Source organism: Mastomys coucha, unplaced genomic scaffold, assembly GCF_008632895.1.
Source record: "Mastomys coucha isolate ucsf_1 unplaced genomic scaffold, UCSF_Mcou_1 pScaffold23, whole genome shotgun sequence".
NCBI classification, from domain to species: domain Eukaryota; kingdom Metazoa; phylum Chordata; class Mammalia; order Rodentia; family Muridae; genus Mastomys; species Mastomys coucha.
The window spans coordinates 83909936-83934041 of NW_022196906.1; the positions used below are offsets into that span (position 1 = coordinate 83909936).

At 46.0% G+C, this 24106-nt stretch overlaps 1 protein-coding gene across 4 annotated transcripts in view; it reads left to right on the plus strand.

Annotated features, from left to right (window-relative positions):
- The window catches only part of Rasgrf1 (Ras protein specific guanine nucleotide releasing factor 1), a 119237-nt gene that overhangs the window by 44658 nt on the left and 50473 nt on the right, over positions 1-24106 (plus strand). For all 4 annotated transcript variants that reach the window (XR_004111462.1, XR_004111463.1, XR_004111464.1 and 1 more), the window contains 6 exons: positions 421-674; positions 11317-11396; positions 14304-14497; positions 14923-15032; positions 18836-18954; positions 20775-20935. Coding sequence is in view for 1 of the 4 variants with exons in the window: in XM_031343930.1 (XP_031199790.1) it covers positions 421-674; positions 11317-11396; positions 14304-14497; positions 14923-15032; positions 18836-18954; positions 20775-20935 (918 nt within the window). In the remaining 3 variants the exon portion in view is untranslated. The remainder of the gene's footprint in view (positions 1-420; positions 675-11316; positions 11397-14303; positions 14498-14922; positions 15033-18835; positions 18955-20774; positions 20936-24106) is intronic.

Sequence of the window (24106 nt, forward strand, 5' to 3'; positions counted from 1 at the left end):
GGGCCACAGCGAGCGGGGCTGTCAGAGGTCCTGAGTTCAATTACTAGCAGTAACATACATGATAGCTCATGGCCGTTCGTAGAACTACAGTGTACTCATACACATAAAATAAATAAAAAATAAATCTTTAAAAAAAATGTAGCAGGCTGGAGCAGGCTCTAGAACACATGTTTCTAACTAGCTTTCTAGTCCGTACCGTGATGTTTCTGATCCCTATTTCACATCTGGGAAGTGTCTGAGGGCCCATGGGGCATGTTCAGCATCACCCAGGCAGCACAGCCAGGCCTGCCCTACATATCGGCTTTTCTCCCTATACTCCCAGCAGTGAGGATGAAAATTCCTGGCCCCTGGCCCTGGTGTGCTCACAACTTTTACGAACAAGAGTAACCTATACAAACATTAACCACTCTTCCTTACCAGGTCCAAAGCTTCCTTCGGGGATGGCTGTGCCGTCGAAAGTGGAAGAACATCATCCAGGACTATATCCGGTCTCCCCACGCCGACAGCATGCGCAAGAGGAACCAGGTAGTGTTCAGCATGCTGGAGGCCGAGGCTGAGTACGTGCAGCAACTACACATCCTTGTCAACAATTTCCTGCGCCCACTGCGCATGGCTGCCAGCTCTAAGAAACCCCCTATAACTCATGACGACGTCAGCAGCATCTTTCTGAACAGGTAAAGAGGGGGAACCACAAAGGTGGGAGGCATTGGTTGCCAGACGTTGAGCTGAATCCTGACACAAACCCACGAGTGTTTTCCACCAAGTGCTCCTGAGGAATCTGAGTCCCAGGAGGAGGGTAATAAGTCAAGGTAGTATGACCAGTTTCAGAGCCTGAGATGGGAGTATAAACTAAGGCAGACATAGTTGAAATCTAAAATATTTTGGCCGTGGTAAGAGAGTTAACAATGACGGTTTGCAAAAGTTTATAGGAGGTTGTTACTAACATGTGTGGGCAAAGGCCATGGATATGTCCAAACATTCTATAACACACGGGAACTATTCTACCAGAAATACCAATAACACTGCCAATGAGAAACTCTACTTTCAATGTTTGACCGTTACGAATTGTCTTCATCTATTTCATGATGCAATAACAAAATATCTGGACTTTACCTTTTTAAAATGGTTGGAAATACAGCTCAGATGATGAACACTTGCCTGGCACACAGGAGACCCTCAGTTTTGTTCACAGAACTGGGGGGGGGGGGGAGAAAAGAAGAAAGAAAGGAAAAGAAAGCTTATTTGTATTCATGGGTTTTGGGGGGGAAGTGGGGATTTTGAGAGCTTAGCAGCAGCAACCTTGACTTCCGAGAGGTTCCTGTGCTAAGACCCCCACTGGACAGAAGCATGTGAGAAAGAGGCATCACAGGGCGGACAAGGAAAGACAAGCTGGGCTTCTCTCCTATGCTCCATGCTCTTCGTTAGCTTGGATCATAGCACAGGGCTCCAAATATGTCCGCTATCTGAAGTCTGTTCCACTGTGTGAGCCCCGCCCTTCCTTCTACTCTAAGTGCCTTGGGGACAGGTTCCCGAACCTGATCCTGCTTGCTTTCCACCTCAACCATGGGGAAGGAAGGGCTCTGGGCAGCACATGTGAAGAGGGAAGCTGCCTGCTGGTTTACTGGAGAGCGGCTCTACACAGCTACACTGCTTTCGAGAGGAAGTGGATGGCCACTTTAGAAACCTGATGTCAATTTAGTGATTTAATTTACTGGTGCTCAGTAAAAAGGTCCTAGAGAAGAAAGAGACCTCTCTCCTCCAGGTAGGCAGTGTCACGAAGGGTGTTAATTGCATGCTTGTCATATACCTCGGTTGCTCCTTCACCTAAGCGGCGGTAGCAGGCTCTGAGTGGCCAGCACGGTCTACTTACAGACTTGAACAGTTTCCTTTTAATAAAATCCATACCCAGCCCTGAGAGCTGGAAGCCACAGTTGTGCTAAGGGTCTCCTCAGCCTGGTGACAGGGTTATGTCTGTATCCTGATGCTCACTCTGATGATTGACAGTGAGTGACTGCCTGGAGCCTTGGTTTGGGCCAATGAGGAATTCCATGGGAGGAAATGCCAAAATCCATTTGTCATGTCTGAATGATCTAGGGAGTGGACAGGGGTGGGCACTAAGCCACCGTAACTAGTAGTGTAGACAGGCCTGCTTCTGCCCTGCTCTGGCCCCACTCTGGCCTCTTTGGCCTGGCCTTGGTCATGCCCCTTCCTGGTCAATGCAGAAGGAGGCAGGTAAGCAGGTCTCAGATGAACTACTGTCCTTTCCTCGTTGGTTCCCTTGGATGTTCTGTCTCTCACCAGCCCCCAGACCTCTTGATAGCTATTAGCCAACATTCCCTTCTGTATACTCCTCGAGTGCCTCTCTGCAGTAGCCCTCACTACCTTTAAACAGCGATTTCTTTTGTGTACGTGTGAGTGTGTGCACTTGTGTACATGTAGAGACCAAAAGTCAACACTGGGCGTCTCCTACCCCAAGGTCTTTCTCCTCCTTGGGTTTTTTCCCCTTATTTTCTGGAACAAGATCTCTCAGTAAATCTAGATCACACTAATTTGGCTATACTCATTGACCAGCAAGCACCAATGATCCTTTGCTTCCCCAGAGCTGGGATTGCTGACTTAAGCCACCATTCCAGGCTCCAAGGGAGTGCTGGAGATGCAAATGCAGATTCTAATACCTGTGAAGCAAGTGCTTGACCCACTGAGCCTCCTCACAAACCCAAACGGGATCTCTTTAGTGTCAAGATCTTTCCAGAGGGTGAGGAGGGCAGGACCATAATTCCTGGGATACTAGGAAAACTTACCTGGAAAGGACCACATATGAGTAATTTTATTTCATAGTGGGAGGAGTGAGAAGGAACAGAAGGGTAGTGGAGGGACAAGCCTGAGCAAAATACAATAATATATAAAATGTCATTGCTATTCACTAAAAAATTAATTTAAAAAAATCGATATTTTAGAGTTTGTGGAGCCTACATTTCCTATGGCAACTAAGCAGTAATAGAGACACAAACACATGGGGTGGCTCTATTCCAATTAATTTTATTTATACACATTAAAACTTGAACTTCATATAATTTTCACATGTCACAAAATATCTGTTGGAGGGTTCTTCCCCCCAACCATTTACAGTGTAAAAAAAAAAACCCAAAAATCCACATGTGGTATCACATTCTTATAATGCCAGCACTGGAGAGACAAAGGCCAGTCTGGAATGCATAGCAGGCTCCCCAGCATCCTTAAGCACATAGTGATATTCTGTTTTAAAACAACAATAACCTCAAAAAGGTGAAAGTCATCCAAGATGGGGTGTGTCATGTGTGCCCAACAGGCCACAGCTGCTAACCTCTAACACAGAGTGTGGTGAGGATAGTAACCCCTGGAACCCAATCTCTGTCTTTATTATGGCCAGATTTGGATATGGAATGACCAGCCTCTGGTCTGGTGCCTGGCTGTGTGTTGGCAGAGCTCAGCACAGGGCTCACAGCTTTCTACCTTTGAAAGGGTATGTGCATTTAGAAAACCTATGCTGTGCACTCTCCTTAAAGAGTCTCGATAAACTTAGCATTTTAAAAGAATCAATCATTTTTACTTAAAATGACAGAACTGAAGGAAATCAATCATTTTTACCTACACTGACAGAACTGAATAAACTGGAAAGCCTTCCGATTATTCTAACCAAAAGTCAATTTTTTTAAAAAGGCATACTTGGGGCTGGAGAGATGGCTCAGTTATTAAGAGCACTTGTTTGCTCTTGCAGAGGACCCACATTGAGTTCCCAGCACCCACAGGGTAGCTCAAAAACCAAAGTTCCAATTCCAGGCATCCAATGCCCTCTTCTGACCTCCATGGGCACCACGCATGCATGTTGTGCCCAGACATACATGCAGGCAAAACATTCATACACCTAAAATAAAATAAATAAATCTGAAGTAATTTTAAGGTATACTTGGATGTAGATAATACTACACCCTTCTTTCCCTCCCACTTCTCTCCTACTCTGCTCCTCCCACTCAAAAATGTCAGTATATACCAAGAGAATGGCCTATGCAAAAACCGAGGCAAGAAAAACTTGAGTACAGTGGACAGAAATAAAGGCAGAGTGGCTGAAACAAAATGAGAAAGAATATAAGATGGGCTAGGAGGGTATAGGGCAAGCTAAGGCCACTCTAAGTCAGCTCAGATGTTCAAGAATTAATTGCTGCATTAAGAGAGAGGGTGAGCTGAGGGCAAATGTGGAAGCAGAGGACTCCTGAGGAACCCACTAACAATAGTCTGGGAAGAGATGATAGAGAGGCAGGTGTCCCTGAGAGCAGAGCACAGAATCCACAACATGATGATTAGGTGGAGTGACTGAGGGGCTGGCCAGCTGAAGCTGCCATTCAGTGAGAGAAGAAGCAGATGGTGGAGGAGTAGCTGAACTGGATAAATCAGAGGTCATCATCAATGGGAACCTGGCAGTGAGTCCAAAATCCAGGTAGTTTTTAATCCAAATGAGGGTAGCTTTTCCCACTGTCTACAGAGTAACTTTAAAATATGAGAAAATGATCCTGCTCAAAATAGAAGCAGCAACATGATTATGGAGAAATAAACAGAGGTCCCAAGTGATCAAGACAGAAAGCTTTCTTATATCTTTTTTTAAAAGACTCGAAAAACACACAAGTGGGACTTGGGGAAATGGCTTGGTTGGTACTTGGGTCTGAGTTCCATTCCAGAAACAGTGTGAAAAACCTGAGGTAGTGTGTACCTGTGATCTCAGCACTGAGGTGGCAGAGACCAGAGGATCCCTGGGGCGTAATGGAGCTCAATGGCTAGCTTGATTAATCTAGCTTACTTGTTGAACTTCAGGCCAGTGAGAGACCCTGTCTCAACATAGGGTTGACAGTGTTCCTGAGGAATGCTCCAAAGGCTGGCCTCTGGCATCACATGGCTACACACCTGCAAGCACCTGTGCTTACACACACTCATACACACACACACACACACACACACACACACACACAAAGAGAGGGGGGAAGAAGGAGGAATAGGAAGAAAGAGAGAAGAAGAAGAGGAGGAGGAGGAAAAGGAGGAAGGGGGTGGAGAGAGAGGTGTACTAATGTCCAGATTAGAAAGTTTCCATATCAAAAACATTCTTTTCACCAAAAATACTCTCCAAATTTAATATAATTCCACTGAAATTTCAGCCTAGAAAAAATTATTTTAATGTCCACTTAAACAATGAAAGACACATTCCCTACCTCCAATTAAAATATGTTATAAGATGGAAAGATGGTCATGTGGGTATTTAGTTGCTGCACAAACATGGGATCTGGAGTTCAGATCCCCAGTACTGCACAAATGCTGGGGGTTGCAGTGGTCTGCCTGTAGTCCCCCAAGCAAGCTGGCTAACTAAACAAGCTGAATTAATGAATGTTGGGTTCAGTGAGAGACCCTGCCACAATAAACACAGAGAAACTGAGGAAGATACCTGACATCAACTTCTTGTCTTCACTCCCATGGAAGTGTGTGTACATACTTGCACATACCACATAGACACAAAGGTGGGTGAAGTGGGGTGAGTGGGTGGATGGCTAGATAGATGGATGGGTGGATACATAGATAACAGTAGATAGATAGATATGATATGATAGGTGGATAGATAGATAGATAGATAGATAGATAGACAGACAAATAGATAATAGGTAGGTAGGTAGATAGATGATAGGTAGGTAGATAGATGATAGGTAGGTAGATAGATAGATAGATAGATAGATAGATAGATAGATAGATAATTAGATAGATAGATTATAGATAGATAGATATGATATGATATAATATATGATAGATAGATAGATAGATAGATAGATAGATAGATAGATAGATAGATAGATAGACAGACAGACAGTTAATAGGTAGGTAGGTAATTTGATGATAGGAAGGCATATAGATGATAGGTAGGTAAGTAGATAGATAAATAGACATTAGGTAGATAGATAGATAGATAGATAGATAGATAGATAGATAGATAGATAGACAGACAGATAGACAAATAGATAATAGGTAGGTAAATTGATGATGGGTAGGTAGATAGATAGATAATAAGTAAGTAGATATATGATAGGTAGATAGATAGATGATAGATAGGTAGATAGATAGATGATAGGTAGATAGATAGATAGATAGATAGATAGATAGATAGATAGATGATAGGTAGGTAGGTATATAGATAAATAGATAATAGGTAGGTAGGTAGATTGATGATAGGTAGATAGATAATAGGTAGGTAGATTGATGATAGTAGGTAGATAGATGATAGGTAGGTTGATAGATGATAGATAGATAGATAGATAGATAGATAGACAGATAGAAAAATAGATAATAGGTAGGTAGGTAATTTGATGATAGGTAGGTAGATAGATGATAGATACGTAGGTAGGTAGATAGATAAATAGATGATAGGTAGGTAGGTAGATTGATGATAAGTAGATATATAGATAGATGATAAGTAAGTAGATTGATGATAGGTAGATAGGTAGATAGACAGATAGATAGATAGATAGATAGATAGATAGATAGATAGATAGACAGACAGATAGGTAGATAGATGATATATAGGTAGATAGATAAATAGAAATAACAAAAGTATATCATAACATGGTGATAACATAACACCTAAGAATTAGCCAGCATGTCATCAAATCAAAGTGAAATTCCCCGTGCAGGCTGAAGAATGTTTGCGAATTTATTAAAAACCATAGGCATTCTAATTTGACTTGGACCCTTGGCGTACCAATTAAAGAGGAAGGTCATACTCATAGCCTTTCTTCTCATATTACAGCAAAGCAAGTTTTGGTTAAGTATTTTCACATAAACTAAAGTACAGGTAAATATGGATTGGAATAAATAAATCAAATAGAGGTTGGAAAAGACCTGATATCCAAGGTTGAGGCAGAAAGAAAACAGAGATCCTCTCATAGCAAAATGGAAAACCACATCACCAACCATGATAAATCCTAAGTGAATGCTGGGGCTCACACATGCAGAATTGTGTTTGAAGGAGTTGTTTCAAATTCTTGAGAGAAAGGTGTAAATAGGCAATACTAGGGAATTCCCAAAATAGAAACAAAAGGCTGTTATCCAGGAAAAACGTTCAACCAACCCACTAAAATTGTGTGTGTGCACATGCACATGCACACACACACACACACACACACGCCTGTGTGTGCCTGCGTGTGAGTGTAGGCATATGCATGTGCAGGTCAGAGGAAAACTCTGGATGTCTGTCTGTCCTCTCCTTCCACCTTGTTTGAAACAGCACCTCTTTGTTGTTTACTGCCATGGATACCTGTCTCTATTTCCCATCCCCACCACAAGATTGCTGGTTACAGGTGTATGCTATCACACCCATACTGAATGTGATCTGAGTATGAAAGATGTGCCTTTTCATAGTGCAAGGCTTCACGGAGCACACCCATCAAACAACGTAGGCTCAGTTTATGTCTCTACCACATTTTGCTAATTCTTGTGGCATTTGAAACTTTGTTATGTTATAATGATCTGTTAGAAGTGACTTTGATTGTATGGTTTAATTGTTTAGGATGCCATGAATCTTAAGATAATCCATTGGCAGCTTTAATCCCAACACTCGGGAGGCAGAGGCTGGTGGATCTCTGTGACTCTGAGGCCAGCCTGGTCTACAGAGCCTGTCCCAGGACAGCCAGAGCTACAGAGAAACCCTGTTACGGAGCAGAGGGTGGGGGTGGGGCGGGGGGCAGGGAGAAAATGATCCATTTGATATGATACATGCTGTGTACATTCTGGAGGCTCCACCAGTTGGCCATTACTGTACCTTGCTTACTGTCCTCTGGCCTGCTGATCTCCAGAGATAATACTGAAATTGGAACGATAACTCTACAGTGGCCCCCGAGTGTGTGAATAAAACACATTCTCAATATCCTATTTTGAGTCAAAAGCAAAAATATGGCTCAGTGAGAAATGCATGCTGAGAGCTGAATGGCCCGAGAGCCAAGCTTCTTATGACAAGCAGCCAAGTTCTGAAGGCAAAGGAAACAGCCTTGAAGAGAAGTAAAAGTGCTACTCCAGGGCAGGAGAGATAGCTTGGCATAAAGTACTCCTTCAGCCCTTGCAAAGGACCAGAGTTTGAGTCCCGCGTTAGACAGCTCTGTAATTCTAGTTCCAGGAAACCCTGTGCCTCTGGCCTTCTCTGGTGCCTGCCCTGAGAGGCACATACCCACACTCACGCACATAGTTAAAAATAACAAAAATAAAAAAAATAAATAAAAATAAAATAAAATATAAAAATTTTTTAAAATTTTAATAAAAAAATTTTTATTAAATAAAAATTTAAATAAAAAATTTTAAAAAAATAACAAAAATAAATCTTCTATTTTAAAAAAAGGAGGAGCTGGTCCAATAAACACCAGTGCTAAGAAGGCTAGCAGTCATATTACTGTTAGAGAGACACTTCTAACAGTGTCTCTCTAACAATCATATGACTGTTAGAGAGGCACTTCCAGAGGGAAGCTCAAATAAACAATGGCTTTACCAGAGAGGTGCACTAACTCTCTTCAACTCTGAGAAGGCTGTAGAAGCTTGCAGGTATTCATGGACAGAAGTCATTCCTCCAAGGAGCAATGCAAGGGACTGATGGGGAAACTGGAGGAAGTGGCCTAGAAGATGGATCAGAGATAATCCATGAAGGCAGCTGCACTTCACACCTGATTCCCCATGTGGACCAAAGTGCCTGACAGAACAGACAAGTCTGTGGAAGACTGTCATAGCTACAGAGAAATTGATGTCTGGTTTCAGAGCTTTAAAGAATAGGCTGTCTTGTTAAGGACCCAGACATAGGAGCTAAGCCAGTGATCATTTAAAATTCTGAATTCTCAGAAGCCTGTATCTTCCTCACCTGTGCTCTATGAAGGGAGCCAGGCACATCTATATATAACATGGAAGTCCACTGTTGAGATCTAATGCTAAGGAAAAACAAAAGATTCCTTCCAAAATAGTACCAGTGATTGATGGTGCACCTGGTCACCCCAGAGCTAAGATAGAGTCATATAAAGCAAATGTTTATCTCATGCCTTCTAACATGACATCTGGTCTACAGCTGGAACCTCAAGGAAGAATATCAACTTTCAAATCTGATTATCTAAGAAATATACTTTTGTAAGGATGCCACAGATAGGGATTCTTCTAAATGATCTGGTTAGAGTTCAATCAAGAACTTCTGGAGAACACACACCATTGTAGATGTCAGAAAGAACATCTGTGATTCAGGGAAAAGACCAAGACATTAACGTTAACGGGAGCTTGGAAGAAGATGGTGACTTGGAGGCAACCAAGACTTCCACAAAGACTCATCTCAGGTGTGGTGGATACAGCAAAGAGTCAGGATCAGAAGTGGCATCTGAAGGTGAGATGGGAGGGCTGCAGTCTTGGGATATAAGGAAGAAGCTAGTGCCTTTGGGTAGCTCCTGCCCATGGAGACCCTGTGAGCACTCTGATGTGACAGAAGATTCGGAGGGCTACAGACACTTACTTCCAACAGTAGCAGGGTCTGGGGTTCTAAGTTTGGAAGAAGTTTGCCTGGCCATAAAATACAGAACTGAAAACTCCTGCCCCGAAGAAGAGTCAGCGAATCTGGGAAACTGAAGTTTAAGAAGTCACCACAGCCACTCTAACCTTCAGCAGTCACCTCATTGGTCACAGTGGTCAGTGTTACTGCAAGACCTTCCTCAGCAGGACCGGCTTGCGGAGGATTCGGGCAGCCATTAGCATATTTCCACAAGGAATTGTTATTCAGTTAGGGTATGTGGATTTTGAAGTCATCATACTCAGACTGGAAAGATGGCTAAGTGGGCAAGAACTCTTGCTACATGAGAGTGAGGATCTGAGTTCAAATCTTTATTCATATAAAAAAAAATTGACGTAGCTGTGCTGGATGGCTGGGGCTTGCTGGCTGCCAGCCCAGTTCCAGGTTCAGTGAAAGACTTTGCCTCAAAGGAGCAAGGCAAAGTGATGGGAGCAGGGCACTTTATATTCTCCTCTGATCTCCACTCTCATGTAGATGGGCTTTAGCACCCACAAGTGTGCTTATACCAAATATACACCATACAGACACACAGAGACATCACAATACTGTGTCAGACTAAAGTCTAAAGAGTGAGGAAAATAAAAAATCTTGTGAGTAGATTAATTAGCCTGTAAGCAAATAATAATAATAATAATAATAATAATAATAATAATAATAATAATAATGCTGATAATAATAATAATAATAATAATAATAATGCTGATAATAATAATAATAATAATAATAATAATAATAATAATAATAAGCAATGCTGTATTATGGTCTGGAGCCACCCCTTGTAATGTCTTCAGTCTGTCTCTACCGTCCTTTCTGTGATATTCCTGGTCTGTTGCTAATCTTTTGCTACACTGGCCTGTGCAGTATCAGGGATCTAAAGAGCTTCCTTCCCTTACTGGTGCATGTCCTAGCATCGGGTGCCTATCTTCTGGCTGCCTGGAGTGGCTTCCCTGGGACTAGGCTCTGCTCTCTGCCTGGATGTGTTCTCCCTCACTGTATCAGTACTACCTGAGCAGGGGGAAGAGGTAAGGGAGCCATGAGCAGCAGAGGTGAGTAGAGAGGGGTCCATGGGCAAAGACCCTCAGGATGTCTGAAAGGTTCTGTGTGGGGTAGTCAGGGAGGGGGAGGAGGTAAGGTAAGAGAAAGGATGAATGAAGGCATTAAAGGGCTAGTGGGGATCTGGGCTCTGCTAGGCTCCTACTGTGTACCAGGCATCCAGGCATCCTCAGCATTGCAGGAGATTCTTCAGCTTATTTCACATAGGAGGATATGGATTTCAGAGATATTAGGTGTCTTGCTGGAGAACACACAGCTAGGAAAGAGCCTGAGTCAGAAGTGAGCATCATTCTAGGTGGGTCCCAGGCCCCATCTCTTCCCACCGTCAGTGGCTCCTGTTCTGTATTCTCCAGGTCTCTCCAATACCTTGAGGCAGATGAAGGAGGGGAAGTCATTGGAGGCAGATGAAGGAGGGGAAGTGGGCAGAGAAGGCTTTTTCTGCACACAGCTGGCTGCTGGTCACAGCAGCTCTTCTCTGCCCTCTTCATGGGCTCACACCCCCTGGTCAGAGGGGCTTGTGTGGTGGTTAATGCTCTGCCACTCAATCCTAGGCAATTAGAGCTCCTATTGAGGGCCCTGATTTAGTATGGCACTAAAATGTCCAGCAAGGTCCTCCCCCAGGGAGGTAGGAAGCCCAGGCAGGAGCTCACCTGTGCTTTTTCTTTCAGTGAGACCATCATGTTCCTGCATCAGATCTTCTACCAAGGCCTGAAGGCTCGTATCTCCAGCTGGCCCACCCTGGTGCTGGGTGAGTAGCCATCCCTACGGGGTCCCTCATATTCCTTTCCTGGGCAGGAGACAGCTCTATCACCTCTAGATCATCACAGTGAGTCTCTCTGTAGACCCCAGAGTTCCTGAGAGGAGAAAGACGAGTGGTATGTGCTCCTAGAAGGGAATGAGATCTTTCTATCTGCTTGTCCACCTTCCCTTTCAACAGCAATGTGCCCACACAGAAACACACCCACCAGGAACATCTCAAACTCCAGAAAAGTAGAAAACACTTAAAATATCACCTGTCACTCTGTCCCACAAGGGCAGCCACCCTAGTCATGGCCATGTTCCTTTCTACATTTCCCTACACAGAGATCTGAGAGTGTGCAGGTTTTCTCTTCAGTAATTCACATTCCTGAAAAGTTAGAGTCTGAAGCGTGTTTGTAGCAGACACTTCACTCATTTGCTTACATCAGATTATTACATTATGCTGATACATTGCTGTTGTCATTGTTTTGAAAGAGGGTCTCTATTGATGCCCTATCTGGTCTGGAACTTGCTATGAGAACAGGCTGACCCTGAACTGGTAGTGATCTGCCTGCCTCTGCCTCCCAACTGCTGTAATTAAAGGTGTACACCACCATGCCTGGCAATGTGTTACAGCTTAGCTTAGCATTTGTAAATGGAGCATTTTGTCATACCCAGTTTTCTCAGGCTGAGTTTTGCAATGGCTGCATAATGAACCAGTGTCCCTAACAATACATACCAGAAACCAAGCAACCAGCTAGCTCTTCTTATTGGTTCTAAGCTGTTGCAAATCTTTAGGGACCATTTCCATGAGATAGGTTTCCAGAAGTTGAATTACTAGAACAAAGGCTCCAGTTTCATCTCTGTTGCCTAGAAAGTTATGCTGTTGGGTTTCACGGATGAGCCATAGCTGTGCCTTCCATTGTACCGAATCTGTGCCAGGCCTGTGCCTTTTTTCTTTCTCATGTTCTCACTTTGGTAGGTAAAGGAACAGCCATGTTCCATTCACTACAGAGGGGAAGACCCTGAGGCTGCACAATCATAGTCAGAGCCAAGCCAGATGTGGCTCTCCAACCCCCTTCACTCTTTAGATGTTTCTTATGTCAAAAACCTTGCTCTATGGGGCTAGGGAGATAGCTCAGTCAGTAAAATGTTTGTCTCGGGGGAACAATGACCTGAGTGAAACCCCAGAAGCCACAAAAAAGCTAAGCCTGAGCCCAGTGGGATTGCACTCACTGATCTAGCTCTAGCAGAGGACTCAGATTTGGTTCTCAGTCACCCACACGGAGACCAACAACTGTCTGTAACTACAGTTCCAGCCGAATCTGATGCCCCTTCTGGCCATTATGGGCATTGCACGCACACGATATGTTTACATAAGCAAAGCATGCATGGAGAAATGAGGACATAATTGTTCCTAGGTACAGCTGAGGAGAACGTTTTCATAGTGGGTATGAAGGAGAAAATAGCCATAGGCTTATGGAAGAGTCCAGACTAAACCAGGACAGCAGACTGAGCCCAGCCGTGAGAGGAGGTAGAGCTGGAAAGAGCGAGAGAGGAAGAGAGGAGACGGAAGGTCACCAAGAGAGGAACCAAGAGCCAAGAGACCAACATCACCAAGACAGCACATCACCAAAATGGCTGGGTTATATAGGGAAGAGAAGCTAGGGAAGGGAAGCAGAGCTCAGGAGCTGGAGATGTTTAGGGTAGGGGTGGAAGTGAGAAGTACTAAGAGGAGTCAAGACTCCGCAGCAGGTAGTTCACTTGCTGAGAGAATCTGGTGGCCAGTTTCTGCTATGATATGTTACTAGGCTCTCAGCCATTTATTCTGGATTTATCTGGAACCTAAAAAAACATACACATGAACTAAAAAATAAATAAACATTTTTTTTAATAAACATTTTTTTTTAATGAACTCAACGGCATGTACTTATATTCCTCCAGTTAGTGCTGGAGAGGCAGAGACGGGTAGATCCCTGGGGCTTTCTGGCCAGACTAGCCTAATTAGCAAGTCCCAGGTACCAGGAAGAGACATTATCTCAGAAAGCAAGGCCCATGGCTCCTTCAAGGTGACCCCAAAGACTGAACTCTGGCTTCCACATACAAACACACAGAGGTATGTGGGCACACACATGAACATGCACACACACGCTGTCTTAGCTAGGGTTTAACTGCTATGAACAGACACCATGACCAAGCCAACATTATAAGGACAGTATTTAATTGGGGCTGGCTTACAGGTTCAAAGATTCAGTCCGTTATCATCAAGGTGGGAGCATGGCAGCATCCAGGCAGGCATGGTGCAGGCTGAGCTGAGAGTTCTACATCTTCATCTGAAGACTGCTAGTGGAAGACTGACTTCCAGGCAGCTAGGAGGAGGGCCTTAAAGCCCACACCCACAGTGACACACCTACTCCAACAAGGCCACACCTCCAAATAGTACCACTCCCCGCGCCAACCATATACATCGTGTGTGTGTGTGTGTGTGTGTGTGTGTGTGTGTGTGTGTGTGTGTGTACACAGAGTCAGCCTCTTACAAAGACACTTTGAGTGGAGGCAGTTACTGCCCACACTCCATATGGATCAACCATGAGATAAGGTGTGACCTACACCAAGGCTGTCTTCCAGAGATGGTTCCCAGAGCAAGGCCCCTGGGAGCCGCAGCCATCAGGTATGGAACTCCTCACCATCTCTCTAAGCCTCTCCAGTCAGACCTACCACAAGACAGCCCACACCTCTAAGCCTTAGTCCTGAACCCACCCACTCTGATGGGTTATATATCAGCGTAACCCCCAAGATGGGATCTCTCTGTTGAGGTGGGATTTGAACCTTGCACACAGCCTCTCTGGGTGGGCCAATGGGCCAAAGGCCTGGGGCTATCTCGCCCTCTGGTCTGCTGACCCCACTTCCTCTGCAGCGGATCTGTTCGACATCCTGCTGCCAATGCTGAACATCTACCAGGAGTTCGTCCGCAACCACCAGTACAGCCTCCAGATCCTTGCACACTGCAAGCAAAACCGGGACTTTGACAAGCTTCTCAAGCAGTATGAGGCCAAGCCAGACTGCGAGGAGCGCACACTGGAGACCTTCCTCACTTACCCCATGTTCCAGGTGACTGCTGTTGACCTCCAAGGGAGCAGGCTGGGGCAGGGGCACTGAGGGCACAGCTGGCAGGACACAATCCCTCTCCCCAAAATCCTGGCAGGTGGAGAGCGAGCTGAGCCCCCCATGCACCTGTCCACTCTAGCAGTGGGGAAGGTGAAGGGACAGTTCCTAGAGACAGTTACATGCGGGTCCCTATTGTCCTGGCTCTCCAGACACATCAGAGATGCAGTCTGCTTTCCTCCTCGGCCTATCGGGTTCAAAGATCCATTCTTGACTCTCTTGCTTTCTGTCCCTCTCCCTCATTCCCATGCATCTCTTGTCTACCATCACTGTCACTCCCTCCTTGCCCTGTCCCTCCTCGGCTCCCTCTGTCTCTCCACCTGCTCCTCATCTTCCTGGTCCTGTCCTTCCATGTCCCTCACCACTCACAGATCCCCAGGTACATCCTGACACTCCATGAGCTGCTGGCCCACACACCTCATGAGCATGTGGAGCGCAACAGCCTGGACTATGCCAAATCCAAACTTGAGGAGCTGTCCAGGTGAGTGCCCAGCCACGGTGCAAAGGGTGGGCAGGGCAGGGCTGAGAATTGTCTCAGGAAAATCATAGCCTGCCTCCTTTCAAAGCCGGCTCCCCTAACTGACCTGTGCAGCTTACACGCAGACCTAGATGAAGCAGCTGGGTGCTGTCGCTGGCACTGATAGAACCTACAGAACCCTGGTAGACCCATGACCTAGGAGAGGGGCTTCCAGGAACTTTCAACACCTACTTCTCCTCTTTTTCAGTGTCAGCTTGTCAAACCCTGTAGTAGCTGTAAGCCAGGTTTAGTGTTAGACATCTGTAAAATCCTAGTACTCAGAAGATGAAGGCAGGAAGTTCAGAAGTTCAAAGCCAGCCTCTACCCTAAGTCGGAAGACAGCTTAAGGAAGCTACTTAAAACCATATTTTTAAAGGAAGAAGTTTTAAATAAAAACAAGGCAGTAATACAGCTTAGTTATAGAGTGCTTGCCCAACATGCACAAACCCTTGTGATCAGTATCCAATACTACATAAAACCAGCTATGGTGGCCCCTGTTAAACTCCAGCACTTATGAAATAGAGACAGGAGAATCCAAAGTTTACATTTCAAGGCTACCCTGGAATCTATGAAGCCTTATCTCAAAAAACAAGAAAAAAAAATTGTGGTGATAAGTGCCCCCCATGGATGGGGCTCCCAAGTGATTAGCTGGAGTTGCCATAACAACAGGAGGTGACAGGTGGAAAAGCTATGACCATTAAGGACGCTCTGGTCTCTAGTATAGAATTCCTCACTTGGCCTTTTCTCTGTCCTGTAGTCCAAACGGGGGCCTTCTTCTGCAAGAGCAGAAGCAGGAAGGGGAGCCCTGTCACACCCCCACTGAGATGCTGGGATTGTGGGGGGGAATGGTCTAGATTGGGAATGAAGCTCAAAGGCAGAGCTCTCGCCTTCTGTCATCTGCCATCACTATCTGTCCCTCCTTGCCCTGTCTCTAGACAGAGATAGTAGGATTTCCCAATGGACTGGGGTAAGAGGACGAGAAAAGACTAGTGATTCCAGACCAGATGCCTTTAGATTGCCCAAGTGGAGGAGACCGAAAAGGAGGGTTCTAGAGTCTGGAATTGAGAGCTGTCATCAGTTTGGTGACAACCACAGTGCTATATGACCATGGGAGTGACTTCAAACAGGAAGACACCAGAGCCTAAGATTGACTCTGGATGGAGGTCACAGCATGAGGTTGAGCAGTGTGGTCAGACGTAGTGGACTGGGAATAAGGGTCAGGTAGGCTCAACTTCCCGAAGCCAGCAAAGAATACTAGGCAGGTCTCAGCTCCAAACTAGGCAGAGGAACAGGCTGAGACGGGCAGGAGACAAGCTGCCTAGCCTGATCCTTCTGAGACCCTGCTGAGTTACTGAGTCAGGAGACAGGGCCAGAAGAAGCATATGGGGTACATGACTGCAGAGCGGTAGAGCCTATGGCAGGATAAAAGGACCCTCTACCGGTCCAAATCCTACATGCTCCTCCTTCCCCGGAGATGAGGCTTAGGATGTCCTCTGGGGTTCCTCATTGCTGAGAGATACATGTCTGAGGTGCAGATGGCCTGAGAGGCCAAGGTATGCATCTAACTCTATCTTCCTTCCACCCAGCACCTGCACCTTCTCCTGAGCCCAGCCTTAATGGCGCATTGGTGTGTTCTCTCACCCACCCCCTTCTGCCTCTATAGAGTGCTACAGGAAGTATCCTAGCAAGATAAGAAACTATCAGATAGCCATTTACAGTAAAAAAAAAAATACTCCTAAACTTGAGATGGAATGGATGAATATAGGAAAAGCTAGAGCCAGTACAGGAAGATATGGGAATAATATAAATACAGTACTTACGTATGAGGTTCTCAAAAAATCAAATTTAAAATAACACAACATTAGAAAGGTAAAATCTCCCTATTGTCTATTGTACCCAAACATGCTGACTTCTATAATCACTGTGATGTTTAAGAAAAAGAAAAAAGTAATAAGCACTATTAAAAGCCTGGTTGTCTAAAGTTAAGAAAATAAAAATCGAAAAAGGCTTATTTGAGATAGAACAAAATTTGGGAAGATTGAGCTGAATTCCAAGCACAGAGAGGTATATCCCTTTTAGCACCACGATGATCATGATCAAAGCCAACTTCTTCTCTTTAAGGCTAAAATAAATTGCTCAAACTGTTAAAAGAGAGAGAGAAAGAGAAAGAGAGAGAGAGAGAGAGAGAGAGAGAGAGAGAGAGAGAGAGAAAGAAAGAAAGAAACTATCAGATAACCAAGTCCTGGCTAGATCAGGAACCACACCACCTTCTCCAACCCAGACACTAGCTATTCTCAGAACTGTACCTCCTCCCACACCTCTAGCTCCATTCTCCCTAAGGACCAGGTGTTTGTCTTGCCATTTTATCCTCAACCACCACAATAGCACCGAGGATAACACAGTGATAACTGTCACTTCTGGGACCCGAGATCCCTCCAAGAGCTCGGCAGCTATGTGTACCCACGCATAGGTCCCCAGCACCAGTCTGCAGAAGCAGAACTTACCTTGCTGGCTGCCCTTGTCATGTCTGCCCGCCCCCTTTGTGCCTTTCAGAGTCCAACGTGCCCAATCAAAACTTCACCCTCACCATGAGAAATGTTCTCTCTGCCACTGGCGCTTCTCAAATAGAGCCCCACCTTTAGGAACTGGGTGTCTCAGGAAAACATTTCTGTGGAGGAAAAGGGGAAACTGAGGCGGCCAGAGAGAAGGGAGCCAGTCTAGATTTCCCAGAGAGTTTAAATGGGAGTGCTAAACCAGAAGAAAAAAAGAGTAAACTGAAATGCTTGCCCCACCTCCTCCCCAACATTCCACACATGGACAGCCAAGGACCAGCTGGCTGAGGCTTGAGTGCTTTGCTCATTTTATAGCCCACACAAGCACCTCCCCTTACATTAAACCATATGTGGTCAGCAGCCTTCTTGGTGACATTGACTGTAGAACTTCAGAAATGGGCAGGAAAGCATGAGATGTGCGCTTCTTGAAGTAGGTAGGGATGTCTCAGTGCTTCTCTGCGTTCCTAAAAAGCCTGGGAACCCACCAGAGCAAAATTGCCAGAGAGCTCCTTTTTTTTTTTTTTTAATCCCATGTTACTTTTTTCAACGTAATTAAATGGCGCCACCTCCTGGATTGTCCTAGAGTTGCAGAAGACAGAAAAGGAACCGGTTGTTTTCCTCCCACAAAGCAGGTAGATAAAAAGCCGGTCTTTCTCTGAGCTAGCATAATTGACAGGCACTCACAAATCTCATAATATTCCTGAGCCCATGCAACATTAAAAGCAGAGCCATGTAAAGGCATGGCAGAAAGATCTGGTGCATAGTTCAGTGGTAGAGCAACATCCTCAAGACCTTGAGTTCAACTCCCAGCAAAGAGGGGACAGCCTGAGGAAGTGTACATGAAATGAGAATAGTGTATAGTAAGACATACGGAACAAACAATGGTATCCTGGGCTCACATCTCCCCCCTGGACTGGATCTGCTCTCTATCCTACAATGCTCAACACTGAAATATGACCAGCCTGCTTTCTAGCCGCCAATTTCCATTTCACTTTTCCTTAAACAAGCACCTGGCAACTTGGGCTGCCAGGGGATTAAACCAGATGGAGCCTGGCTAGTGTCCAGCATACAGTTGACACTCAGCAGATACGAATCCCCTTCCCTTTCTTAATCATGGGCCCCGCGCCCTAGCTTCGCTTCTTAGGCCTGCCCAGAGAAAGAGCATCCCTCTCCCTTAAAGTGGAACAGCATATCTCTTACTTCCTGTCTCCCCAGGATCATGCATGACGAAGTCAGTGAGACCGAGAACATCCGCAAAAACCTGGCCATTGAGCGTATGATCACCGAGGGCTGTGAGATCCTCCTTGACACCAGCCAGACCTTCGTGCGCCAAGGTAGGGCAACTGCTCTGCAGCCCTCGAGAGGTCCCTGAGAGGAGGGTGGCACTCGGGGACATCACCAGTAGATGGCCTGCAACTATGACTGTGGAATGTTCTGGACTGCTGGGATGCAAAAGCTTGACCTGAAAGCAGAACTTACACACACACATGCAGATACTACTGGTCTTCAGTCATGCCAAATATGAGTCTACTCTCCAGATTAGCCACGGGCTGTTTGTTGTGAGCTCTGACCTGTCCTTTGGTGGAAAAAGTAAGAGACAGAATGGGGACAGATAGTGACTGGCCTGAGACTAGAATTGACCAGAAGCATTGGGAGGGATGCCTGGGCTCGTTGGTTCTCATTGAAGTGAGTCTTACCATGTCCGGCTCCTGCTTACCCTGAGAATGGGTCTGGATGGCACGGCCCTGTTGAGCTCCTGATGGCTCAGAGACATCAAAGCTGTGATGCATTTGAAGATCACCTTATACTGCTGCCACGTTCTGTGGGGGAACTCAGCACTCACTCGTTTTCCCCAGATGGATCTCTGCCCCCAAATAATCTTGCAGCATCTCCTCCATCTAGGTCTGGAGTTCTCTAACTAGTAAATAGCTCTATGCCAGGCTTCTACTGATTTATCTGTACATCAGAACCTGGCCTCTGGGGAGGAACTGATATGCATTATGTCCCATGGATGGTAACTGCATTTGGCCCCAGGAGGGTCTACCTGTGACACAGGAAGCCCAGGGGCAGCTCCCAGTCTCCATGTCTCCCGATTTCCACAAGACATGATCTATACCAGAAGCATTCCCATGAAGCCTCTTTCTACTTCCCTGAAGCCCTGGGAAAAAAAGCTTCTCCTAGAGTAGACGGTCCCATCAAAGACCAGGAAGCTGCCATGTCACCCAGAAAACACACTTCCTCATCTGTACTGGAGCAGGACCTGGACCCCTCCCAGCCCTTCCCACTGTTGAGCCTCACAGCCAGCACTGACTCTTGCCCTGTGTACACCATGTCCCCATGGGGCTCCAAAGGCCCCAGAGAATAGAACCAGCCCCCCTGTGCAGAAGAAGACCTGTCACAAATGGACATCTCAGTTGCAGCAGACATAGAGCATGGCAGGGAAGTCAGAGGAGAGAGGCTTTCCTAGCGAGGCCGGGCAGTATGCTCTGGAATGACACTGGCTCTGGGACAGAGAGATGAAGACAGAGAGGAGAGGAGCGGGGAGGTGAGCCCAATGCAAATCGTGCTGAGGATCCCTGAGGACAGTGAGGACAGCAGGAAGGGAACCTATAGAGCAGGTATTACGTGGGACCCCCAGAGTAGAGACAGCCAGCTACTCTATCCAGCAATGGCTTTCTACTGTATTACACTGAGGATCACCACATGCACAGACTAGGCTCTGAAGCGAAGTGCCAACATTAATTGGTAATATCCGCTGAGGCCACAGCTATGAGAATACATCATGCTAAGACGCCAGAGCCTGCCTCCAGCCCCCCCCCCCCCATTTCTCCAGCTTCATTACTCAGTGCCATTTCCAGACCTCAGCCTAGCTCTCCATTTCTTGTAGGGCCCCTTTGCTTGCCATGACCCTGGCCCCTGGCTGGTTGTGAGACCCTGTATAGAGAGAGCTCTCATTTTCCCCATCCCCTAGCTCTGAGGCTAAGCTGGAAAGAGTGACCAGTATATTTGGACAACCTTGTTCCACAACCACGTGTGGCTGTATCTCCACCTCCAGGGCTGGGCCAGAGGGTAGTGCCATCTATGCCACCTGTGCCACCTGTGCCATCTGAAGTTAGGCTCAGAGTCTCCTCACCACTACCTCCTTTTCTTACAGGTTCCCTCATCCAGGTGCCCTTGTCAGATAAGAGCAAGATGTCTAGGAGCCGCCTGGGATCTCTGTCCATTAAGAAGGAGGGTGAGCGCCAGTGTTTCCTGTTCTCCAAGCATCTCATCATCTGCACCAGAGGCTCTGGTGGGAAACTGCACCTAACCAAGGTAAGGCCATGGGAGAGGAGCTGCAGGTCCCGGGGCTTGGGCATACAGACTCCTCCTTCATGTCAGCGCTGGAGCCTGATGCTAGAGTAGGGTGCTGAAGCATGTAGGAGGGAATTTGTGAGTATGTAAACGCATACCTGTACACACATACATACACCCTAGTTAAGCTGAGGGTGGAAATGAGTAGAACACCCCCCCGCTGATATCTCCCCCTGAAGAAATCATGGATCTGGAGAGGTAGTGTCAGGCCCAGGCCCCAGAGACTCCCACAGCTGGTCAGAAGTTCTAACCAACCCTTCAAGGCACAAGTATGAGTGTATGATTATGCAAGTGTGTGTGTGTGTGTGTGTGTGTGTGTGTGTGAGATATGGATAGAGGTATTGAGGAGAATGGAGGATGCCCTCCAGCCAAGGATTAGAGCAGCATATAGCATCTTTCTCTGTCGTCTTCAGACAAAGTTTCTCAGACAAAACCCTCCTGACTTTCCCAGATGCCCACTTCTCTGTCACAGGAGGCCTTCCTCCGATCAGGTGACTCTAGAAAGCTGCTGAGCTGTTGCTACCAGGTCTTCCCTCTTGTAGCACTAAATCAATGGTCTGGCTCCTCCCAGTAGGTAGAGGGGAATAAGTATCTAGACCCCAGGGCCTTTGCTCCTGCTATGTACTCAACTACACAGCCTTACCTCTTCTTCGGCAGACTCTTCAAGCATGTTCTTTGAGCAAAACATAAGAACCCTTTGGGCATGTCCTTTAAGACCTGCTCAGATGCAGCTCTGTGGTAAAGTCTGGGGTTCAAACTACTGTTCCCCAACACAACTCTCATTGCTCTGAACCCTAGCTGGCCCCAACTCTGTCACCCATGTGATCTTGGAAATGTCCTTGTCTTGTGTCCATTTCGTCAGTCAAACAAAGATCACAGTCCCTACAGAAACAATGCATGAAATAGCTGACAATGCTTATGAATTTGCTACGCTGATTATGAGACCTTGTCGCTCTATGCTGCCATCTCTTCCCATACTATGTCCATCCTGTAGAAGCACATGGGATTTCAAAAGTGAACGTGCTGCTTCCTGAAAAGGGGCCAGAAGGTGCCCTTAATTTAGTGAGAGCATCAGGGAAACCTTCCTTCAGGGACCTGGAGGCCTAGTCTGTAACCTCCCCTTGAGGTGTTAGATTAAGCACAGGCTTCGGAGAATACACTGCTTATATTAACACGGCAATCGATGAGCTGGTTGGCTGCACAAGGAGAAATTAATTTACAAATATTATACACTCAAGTTCCAACCAAACTGTGTGTCAAGAGAGGCTTTCGTTAATTGCTAGCTCCAGGTTCTACTCCAGATGTCGCTGTCTAGGTTGGGAGGGTCAGATCTCCTGTCCTTCAGCAGTAGAGTACGCACAGGCAGGCTGCAGTGGAGAGAGACACAGTGGAGAGAGACACGGTGGAGAGAGACACGGTGGAGAGAGACACGGTGGAGAGAGACACGGTGGAGAGAGACACGGTGGAGAGAGACACGACTGCAGATCCTTGATCTGACACAGGAAGTTCCTGTTGTAATGTTGGTTACTTTTGTTATTATGTTTTGAGCTCTGAAAGGTTAGCCTGGGAGCTGGAAAGATGGCTAAGCAGTGACCTCACTGAGCCTGTTTCCTGATCTGCGTAATGAATATATAGATACTTCCCGCTGGGCAGTGGTGGCGCATGCCTTTAATCCTAGCACATAGGAAGCAGAGGCAGACAGATTTCTAAGTTCGAGGCCAACCTACAGACTGAGTTCCAGGACAGCTAGGTCTATACAGAAAAGATGTCTCGAAAAGCCAAAAAAATAAAAAATAAAAAACATTTCCCAGATAGGGTCAGAGAGATAGCTCAGCAATTAAGAGCACTGACTACCCTACTAGAAGTCCTGATTTCAATTCCTAGCAACTACATGGTGGCTCACAACCACCTGTAACAGGATCCAATGCCCTCTTCTGGTGTGCCGGAAGACAGCTAGAGTGTATTCATATACATAAAATAAATAAATCTTTAAAAAAAAAATACTTCCCAGGAATGCTAAGGTAGTACTAGGTGCCCGGTGCAATAAACTCTCAATCAGTTTACCAGTCACTATAAATTCTATGTTTATGAGCCTGCCGTGTTACAGACAATAAGGCCTCCCATCTAACGATTGATGATGAGCAGTCCCTATCCCAAGTTTTAGCATTTTTAATTCCTAGAGTGCCTATGAGGCAGACACTATCACTTTCCCAGTTCACAAATGAGATAAAGGAAGTAAAAATAGGCCAATAAGAGAATGCCAGCTTGGGTGTAGCTTGGTAGCATAACACTTCCTTAGCAAGCTGAAGCCCTGTGTTGTAACCTCAGCATTGCAAGTGAATAAGAAAGTATCAGATCTTGGGGGTGTTGACTTTATAAAAAGATAAAGAGGTATACGATATGTTCTATGGGGGTGTGGTGAGGTGTGGGGGGAGAGGGTGCCTCAGTGGGCCCATGCCAAGGCATCCCTTTCCCCCTGAGGGTCCAGACACCGGACAGGATAGTATAGTATAGTATAGTATAGTATAGTATAGTATAGTATAGAATTTATACAGGGAACGGGGAGGAGAGTTAAGAAGGTAATAGAGGCCGAGAGAGGAAGAGAGTAGAGAAGAAGAGGCCGGCCGTGGCCATGAGCATGTGGAGAGAGGGGAAACGGAATGGGGAAAGGAAAAGCCCAAGAGATCAAGAGGGAAGCAAGAATAAGAGAGGCATAAGAGAGAGGAGGGGGCAAGCAGTGCCTTTTACAGGGGGCCAGGCCTACCGGGCTATTGCCAAGTAACTGTGGGGTGGAGCATACCTAGCTGTTGCCAGGTAACTGTGGGGTGGAGCATACTTAGCTGTTGTCAGGTAACTGTGGGGTGGGGTTTAGACAGAATACTGCTAACAGGGAGGCTTCCAGGATTGCCAAGCCCCATGAAATCATAGGGTAAGGTTATTGTTTAAAAGTCCTGGGAGCTTCACAAGGTCACCAAAGAAGGAAGCAAGAAGCAGACCCCAGGGCCACTGCGAATCCCCTTGGATGCTATCCTCACAAGCAGCAGCCTATATATAACATGAGACTAGAACGATCCAAGCAGGTGGTCAAAAATAAATTCTGAGTTTTGTAACAACAACCAAAAAAAAAAAAAA